The sequence below is a fragment of the Nothoprocta perdicaria genome, unplaced genomic scaffold, assembly GCF_003342845.1.
Source record: "Nothoprocta perdicaria isolate Ctin4 unplaced genomic scaffold, notPer1 scaffold_66, whole genome shotgun sequence".
NCBI classification, from domain to species: Eukaryota; Metazoa; Chordata; class Aves; order Tinamiformes; family Tinamidae; genus Nothoprocta; species Nothoprocta perdicaria.
This window is the reverse complement of record NW_020455932.1, coordinates 3,836,111-3,844,231: the sequence shown is the minus strand read 5'-3', so window position 1 is coordinate 3,844,231 and position 8,121 is coordinate 3,836,111. Positions and strand designations below refer to the sequence as shown.

Below are 8,121 nucleotides of genomic sequence, written 5' to 3'. Positions count from 1 at the left end.
CCGGCCGCCGCTCACGCCCCCGCGCCGCCCTTGCAGCTCCCGCGTGGTGCAGATCCAGGCGCAGATGTCGGAGCGCGCCGTGGAGCTGCTGGCGCTGCCCGAGGACCGGCCGTGCCTGCTGCTGGACGTGGGGTGAGCGGGCGCCGCGCGGGCCCAGGGGAGCGGGCTGCGCCTCGGGCCTCACTACCGCGATTCCCTGCAGCTGCGGCTCCGGCCTGAGCGGGGACCACATTTCCGAAGAGGGGCACTACTGGGTCGGCCTGGACATCAGTGCTGCCATGCTGGGTGTGTAGAGCCTCCCGCCGCAGCCCTCGGTGCTGCCAGGGGCYGCGTGTGAAGCCGCGAGCTGCAGCCCGCAGCTGCCCTTGTCCCCGCAGATGTGGCTGTGGAGAGAGAGGTGGAGGGAGACCTGCTGCTCGCGGACGTGGGGCAGGGCATCCCCTTCAGGCCGGGCACGTTTGACGGCTGCATCAGGTGAGTCTGTGCCCAGCAGAGCCCTTCTGGTGCTCTTTGTACATACTCTGCGCAGGGTACAAAACAGGGACATCGCCCTGCCGGCGTGTGCATGCTTACCAGCTCACCTTGTTCCACTTGGCTTGAGCCCAGCTCTCTGGGACAGGCTGCAGAGGTCTGGAATCGCAGATGTAGCACATCCACAGGTGGGGCTWGTTTTGCTTTTGTACTGGTGGCAGGTGAGGAGGCCTTACTGAAGTAAATAAATAGGCTCATGCCTAGAGTTCCTGTCAGCAGGTTTGCAACCTGATGCTAGTTAAAAAAAACCCAACGTATATCTGCACTGTGCCGTTATGAGGTCCATCGCTGGACCAAAGGTTTAGTGGTTGCTTTGAGATGAGGGACTAGATGGAGGAAAAAGAAACAGTTTTTTGTTTAGAGAATACCTCTGTAAAAGTGGGATGGAATAGAGACCTCTTGTTACCTTACTAGATGCTCTGCTTAGGACTACTCATTGGCAAAACCTGTGTGAGCTGTTTCCCTGAATCTGGGCCCTGGCTAAGCGCTTCAGTTACTGGAGCATTAGGCCTTAGAAGGGATGGTTGGTGTCTCTGTGGGGCTTGAATCACCACCCAGAATTTCYTTGCGTTTTGGCATGACTTGGTGAGTCTCCAGTGAGACTTATGCAGCACCTTTACTGCAGAACAGAACGCAAAGCTGTATGGAGAACAGGAAATAGCTTCCTCCACGGCCCAGCAAATGCTGAAAGAAAGTTCGAAGGGAGGTGACGCTTTTGTGCTAAAGAATCGATGGTTCTGAGTCTCTGAGGTCTTGTGTTTTCTTTCAGTATTTCTGCAGTGCAATGGCTTTGTAATGCTGATAAGAAGTCACACAGTCCTCCAAAACGCCTCTATCGATTCTTTTCGACTCTTTATACCGCCTTGGTAAGTGCTGCGGTGTTTCTAGCTACCTCCACATCCTTCCTAGCATATTTTAGCAAGCTGCTTTTCAAATACAAGCTACTGAAATCCAGGCCTGACAGGAGCATCTGCTTCCTGTCTCCTTTCCTCCATGGTGTCCCACATTGCCCTAGTCCCTGCATCGGCACCAATAGCCTTGTGCCTTGCTGCACTATCAAGAAGCTGCCTCTGTGTCCTAAGAGGCTTTGGGTGAGGTGGATGATTGTGCCGGGGGTGGGAATTGGGTGCTGTAGGGAAGCCTGTACTGAGACAGGTTTGTGATTTTGTCTTTCCTGTAGGCCCGAGGATCCCGAGCTGTCCTGCAGCTGTACCCTGAGAACTCAGAACAGGTACAGTGCTCACGCACTGGGGAGGAGGGGAAGGAAGAGCCAGGCAGAGCATCTGTTGGCTGTTTGAGGTTTTGAACGTGTCTTTTTTTTTTTTTTTTTTTTTTTCCTGAAAGCTTGGTATATGTCTCAGTCCTTTCTGTCAACATTTAAGTTCTGCAGTAGCCAAGAGATACCTGTCAGGAGAATGTCGTACACAATTCCCATTGCCTCATGGAGTGTATTGTAAGAAGCCTCAAAATAAGATGAATTGGCAGGACATAACCTGAGCTTTCCCTTGCGTGACAGGGATTGAAAGCTGGGCTCTAGGATGAGTGCTGTGCCATAACACCCCACTCCTGGATAATCCAGCCCCATATTGCCCTCCTAGAGATTTACCTGTTTCAGTTAGATCTGACTAGACTGAGGAGTAAGGAGAGAYGAAAGAAATGCTGCAGACTGGGTGCTGGGCTACAGAGCTGGGATTTTGCTGTAGGCATTGTTAGAGGCRCAATGCAAACCATCTTTACAGTGTACTGTTATTTGGGGGCTGAGCCCGGAGGGTTTTTGTGCAGCACTGATGGATGACTGCTCAGTAACTTCTGCATGTGCTTCCTTTTCTAGCTGGAACTCATCACAGCCCAAGCAATGAGGGCTGGCTTCACTGGGGGAATGGTGGTAGATTACCCTAACAGCGCCAAAGCCAAGAAGTGAGTCCTGCACTATTTTAGTGGGAGGGGGCTGAGTCTGGCAATGATTTTTTTTCTGAGCTCTTTCTCTGTTTGACAGTCCTGTCCTGGGCAGAGGTGACACCTYAGTTCTTGCTCTTACAAATGATCTATATTTTTGTATGGAGACTGGAATCRCATGCAAAATCCTGTCTTCACACTGCTGTTCTTGCTCTTGCAGGTTCTTCCTGTGCCTCTTTGTTGGGGCATCCAGCACRTTACCAAAGGTGAGGAGCTCTGTTTTACCTTGGAGAAGCTTCTCCTCTCCCCTCAGGATCCTTCCTGACTGCTGGTCAATAGGGAAGAGCTGTGGGTGAAGGGAAGTCACCGAGTGGGAGCTAGACACTGCARACATGACTTAATTCAAGTGCTTGCCCTTGATCTCACCAGTCCCTTCCCTCCTTGAGCTCTGATTTCCTTGTGGCCATTGCTGGAAGATCAGTTTGCTCCTGCTGCAGTTCTTCCTCTTGCAGAGCCCCCCTCTGTTTACATGTCAGTAATCATTGGCTCTATCTGCTGCAGATGAACTTGTTTTTGCCTTCCAGGGCCTTGGTACTGAGTGTGCTGATGAAGAGCTACACCAGGCAAAGTTCACAAATGAAAGGTATTGTGTGGGACAGAGCCATCCTCTGCCCAAGGAAGAAGTGTGGGGGTTGCATAGGGGCTGGGTTTTGTGGAGCAAGAAACCCTGTGCCCACCGCTGCTGTGAAGCGAGCGGAGGGGAGGAATTGAGGGCCTAGGAGGATCCTTACCACCCTGGATGGGCAGTGCTTTATGGCATCGCTGGCCGAGTCTCCTCCCATGGTAGTGGTGCAGGGAAGCTTTCCCCTTGCAGCCAGTGGGCGAGACRGAACAAAAGCTAGAGGAAAGTCGTCGTGGCTGCCAGGAGCTCGTGGCTGCCATGTTTTCCTGCCTCTTACACTGCTCTGCTTGGTTGGTCCTGGGGGTCTTGCACAGGAAGACAAGTTGCAGAACTGTCAGCTTGTTCAGAAGCTAGAGGCGTCATCTGCTTGTTCAGTCYAGAGCAGACAGGGAAAAGGCAGCTGTGCTGACTCCCTCTTTCCCCAGAGATCCTCGAGTCCAGCACACTGCAACCTGTGGAGAAAGGTGCCCCTTGCAGAGCTGGGGCTGGCAGCAGCTTGGAGCCGCTACTGTTGTCCTGCTAGCCTATCTGGAGCTCAGCTGCATCACCACCTGCTCCAGCTGCTGCTTCCCATCCCTGGGAGGAATGGATTGTAAGCTGTTACCACATCCTCTGCTCCACAGGAGTGTAGTTAGCTCTGGGTGGGAGTTCTCCAGGCTGTGAAAGAGTGTGTTCTCTCCCACCCCAGTTCTTGATCAGCTCCTGTTTGTTGTGTCTGCAGGACACGGTTCAGAAACGCCAAGGGCAAATCTGTAAAGAAAAGCCGGGACTGGATCCTTGAGAAGAAGGAGCGCAGGCGACGGCAGGGCAAGTAAGTTCAGCCTCTGCTGAAGCTGTGGCTGGCTGTGCTGGCCAGGCTCACTTGCACCCACGCCATGTCCTGTGCTGTGAGCCAGCTTCCCTCCCCCTCTCAGAGCAGCTGTTCCAGGCACTCAGCTGCTCCACACTTTTCTTCACAGGGACGTGCGAGGAGACACAAAATACACGGGTCGAAAGCGCCGCCCTCACTTCTGAGTTGATACGGATGCTGCTGGAGTGGAAGGCGGTGCATGGGCTCCAGCCTCTCATGGTTGATGCCGATTAGCACCCCAGGACAGGTCCTTGCAGCTCSTGCAGGAGAAGGCCTGGAGGTGTTACCCATCCTTCAACTGCTGAGCTTCTAGGCCCTTTTTTTTTTCTTTTTTTCCCAAGGAAGCTGGACTGTGCTTTGGGTGCTCTGGGGCAGGCCCTTGCTTACCTCCTTGAGGTGGCAGTAAGCTGCCTGGAGAGACAGGAGGTAGCCAGCCTCTTTGATAAACAGTGCTGTATGCTTGTTGCTGTTCTCCTATGTCCTCGCCTCTGTGCAGGAGTGGGGAAGGGCAGGTGCAAAAGCAGCACCTGCTTCGCTACCAGCTTGCCCCTCACTTCAGGTGCCCTAGGAATGCCATGGGGCCCCACTGGTGATAAGGTTCTCCATGACCTGGTCCCCCATACCCTCCATCCCTGAAACAGAGATGTAGGAGACAGAGCGTTACAGTTACAAATGTTTATTCTACATAAAAATTCCACAAAATGGGAAGCTGTTTTGCACCCAAAGCTTTGGGGAGAGAAGGAGGAGGCTAGCAGGGAGAGAAAGGGTGAAGGAGAGAAGAGGCAACATACAGTGTCATCCAGCCCAGTGAGACAGAGCAAGCCAGGGTCAAGATCCACATAGAAAACAAGGACACTTAGCTCACAGTACAGCAACGGTACAACTTCACGGGGGGGGGCTTGGAAAGCCTTCAAGTACATTAATTACCAAAAAAAAAAAAAAAATCCCCAGTTCGAGTGCAAGCTGTGCGTGCCCCACACTGCTTGTGGAATACTGCATCAAGACACGCTCCCGGCGCTGGGAGGGCAGGTGGCACTTGGAACAGAGGCGGTTGTAACCCAAAGGACAAGGGGGTCGAGGCTGGGGCAGGCAGGGGGAGGGCAACCCAGAAAGAAAAGGGTGAAATGTTTCTCCAAAGCACAACCACATTGTTGGTGATTTGGTCTGTACATGCAGTGGGCCAGTAGAAAGGAACTGAATGGGGCTTCCCGTAGTGCAGGGGTATTTATTGCACCATAACACCCTTTCCCTGCCAGCGAGGACAGTGGGCGCTGGCCTGCAGGGACGGCGAGGGCCGCGCGCCCATCTRCCTCCCTGCTGGCAGAGACTGCAGCCACACGGGGAGGGAGAGCCCAGCCTGGCGCTGCTGGCAGGTGTGGGGCTGGGTCAGGGCTGGCAGCTGGAGGGGAGGGTACCTGCAAGGAAGGAAGGAGCAAGTGCCAGAACCCCCACTGCCCTGAGCTCCCATCGCTGCTCTTGGCCTTGGGCCTCGCATCGGGTGGGCCACAGCCCTGATGTCCTGTGAGTGGGTGCCACGGAAGCTGCTGCGTGGGAGAGGAAAAGGGGAAAACAACAACAACCAAAAGGGTGTCTCTCATGCTAGCAGTGGGCATGGCTGCAGGGTGGGACAGGCTGCCCCTGCCCGTGTGCCCCGGAGTGCGGCGGCCAGCGCTGTTATTGCTTCCCAAAGGAGGGGCCTGGCGCTCTGGCTGGTTTGGGGGCAGCCTGTGTTGTGGAGTTGCAGGGGACAAGCGTCACYGGCCCCGCAGCACTTGCCCAGAGCCGCACAGTCCCCCTGCGCAATGGCCTGGGCCCTGCCTGGGACAGGGATGCTTGAGGCTGCCTGGCCCTACTTGCTGTGTTCTCAGCACCCTCATTTCCCCCTCTCCGCTCCAAGCCCTTTGGCGAGCACAGGGGTGTAGCTCACGTTATGTACCATGRGCCTGTGACAGAGGGGAGTGCCAACTCAGGCACTGCAGTGGCCAAAGCTGCTGGTGGCTTGAGCGAGGGCAGGGGACAGTGAGGGACCAAGTTGGAGTGGCCCAGGGCCCCTGGGGGCTGCTGTGGGGCCTTGGGTAGCAGGGGCACGTGCCCTCCCACCGCCCCCACATTCCTCCTCGCCCTGTGCCTGCTGGGGCAGCCAGTGCTGCAGCCTGGCCCCATCCCGGGCTGCTCACCCAGCACCCATGGGTGCCCCCCTCCCYGGCTGCCCTAGCCAAGCCAGGTGGCCGCCAGGCCTAATGGCAGCGACAGGCTCTCACTGTGCCCACCTCGCCTGTGGCTGCGCATGGCAGCGGCCTCTTGGTGGCACTTTGGCACACACGTGGGCATGTCAGCTGGAGCGCCGGACACCCGGCTTGGCAGAGCCCCAGTCCCAGCAAGRGGCGCAGAGGGAGGCAGCCAACACTGCCCCCAGGCTGCAGTTACAGCTAAGCACGCAGCTCAGCAGGGTCGCAGAGAGCGGCGGGGCTGGGTGCCACACTGAGCCCACCGGGCAGGGTGCAGGAAGCAGCAGGAAGGGGCAGGGGAAGCCCTGAGCCCAGGACTGGGCAAAGCGATSGTGGGAAGTTGTTGGGCATCCGGGCCCTGCTCAGGAATGGGTAGGATGTGGGAAGAGGAAGATGAGAGCTGATGCTCCAGCCTTGGGGGCTGAGGGACGTGACAAGGGCCAATCCTTGGGCTTAGAGAAGGTGCTCCTGCCTCCAAGCCCCAGCTCACAGGTGCCTCTGGGGGGAAAATGAGGCTGGGTAAAGCCTTGGTCCCAGGCAAACACTACACGGGTCTGTGGGGAGGTCAGAGCCAGACCTGAGCACAAAGTCCCAAAGCCTCGGCCTGAGAGTAGCAGGACGGAGGCTACTGCTTGTTGGGGCTGAGACTACCTCGGGGAGGGGGTTCTGGAGCAGGGCAAGCGCCCAGCCCTTCTGCTGGCCTTGTGCTATCCCTGTCCTGGGGCCCTGCCAGGAGTGCGGCACAGGTCCCCTCGTGCCCTGTCCCTGTGCAGCAGGTGGCCCCAGGCAGCAGCACCTCAGTCCCCCCACAGCCGCTGGCCTGGCACAAGGCCCCGGGGCAGCAGCGAGTCCCTTCATCCCTGCAGCGCCCCGGCCTTGCTCGCAGCCAGGCCGCAGCATCCCGGGGAGCCTTGCCCAGGGAGGGGGCACCGTGGCCACAGGGCAGGGAGCTACGGGTGGGCACAGTGGCAATGCGGGCAGCAGGGAATGGGCAGGCAGGGTGCACGCATGGGGAAGGACCCCGCGAAAGAAGTGGCCCGAGGATGGTGGTTTTCAAGCACACGAGGCTGATGGACAGGAGGGCTTGACCTGGAGCRACGGCAAAGCCAGGGGGAGGTTGGCTGGGCGCTACTCTCCTGAGGAGTCCGTAACATCCTTTGCTAGTCCCTCCCTGGCCAGCCCAGGAGAAGCAGCAGCACCCAGGAGCATCTATCCCCCTGGTCCTGGGCAGCCACCCAGGCTGGAGCAGTGATATGAGCTCGGGTTCCCCCCGTGCACCCATCACAGACCCCTGCCCCCCGACCTGGGCCCCGGGGCTGGCACTCCCTCCACACAGACGCACCGCACACACAGCATCACAAACAACCATGCATTAGAAACTGAAATGCTGCTGGGAGGCTCCAGGGCTGCGTGGGTTGGCTCCGGCTCGGCTGCGGCCCCTGCGGCACGCGCAGCTCCGTCCATCGCACACAAACAGTTCCGTGGGGAGAATCTAGCCGAATATGCCGCCAAAGGTGGAGGCGATGACGATACCCAGGATCACACAGCAGATAATGATCATGATCTTCTTCTGCTCAGGTGTGCCGGCACCAGTGGGGAAGCGAGAGGAAGGGTCATGTTGAATGCCAGCGGCTGCCATGGTCCCTACACCCCAAGGCTGCAGGCTCTTCTCAGCCCTGCCTTCCTTGCCCCCTCCCAGCAGCACTGTGAGAGCCACGGGGGCTCTGGCAGGACCCACAACAGTGCTGGGCACCCCGGCTACCTCTCCAGCATGGGGCTTTGCTGGGTGCCTGGAGGAGCCAGGCTCCTGGGGAGGGCGCTGGTTGGGCTGTGCCATCTGGCCAGGGCCAAGTTTGGAACTCAGGGAAGGTCGTGGCCACCCAACAGACATGGGGGGGCGTTCACAGCATCACCAAGGCCAGAGCTGAACTGGA

At 57.7% G+C, this 8,121-nt stretch overlaps 2 protein-coding genes and 1 non-coding gene across 3 annotated transcripts in view; 2 read left to right on the top strand and 1 right to left on the bottom strand.

The window, feature by feature from the left end:
• The first annotated feature begins 43 nt into the window (after nucleotides 1-43).
• On the top strand, nucleotides 44-4,424 carry BUD23 (BUD23, rRNA methyltransferase and ribosome maturation factor). Its single transcript, XM_026050164.1, has 10 exons — nucleotides 44-132; nucleotides 203-285; nucleotides 378-474; nucleotides 1,301-1,397; nucleotides 1,712-1,762; nucleotides 2,363-2,448; nucleotides 2,648-2,693; nucleotides 3,012-3,070; nucleotides 3,831-3,920; nucleotides 4,069-4,424. The coding sequence occupies exons 1-10, from the start codon at nucleotides 65-67 to the stop codon at nucleotides 4,121-4,123; spliced, it is 732 nt and encodes a 243-aa protein (XP_025905949.1). The 5' UTR covers nucleotides 44-64; the 3' UTR covers nucleotides 4,124-4,424.
• On the top strand, nucleotides 3,258-3,390 carry LOC112956751. Its single transcript, XR_003251097.1, has one exon.
• Nucleotides 4,425-6,239: 1,815 nt separating the features above from the next.
• STX1A (syntaxin 1A) overlaps nucleotides 6,240-8,121 on the bottom strand; it is a 77,072-nt gene continuing 75,190 nt past the window's right edge. Inside the window, exon 9 of the mRNA XM_026050163.1 lies at nucleotides 6,240-7,757. Within this exon, the coding sequence (XP_025905948.1) occupies nucleotides 7,680-7,757 (78 nt within the window). The 3' untranslated portion in view covers nucleotides 6,240-7,679. The remainder of the gene's footprint in view (nucleotides 7,758-8,121) is intronic.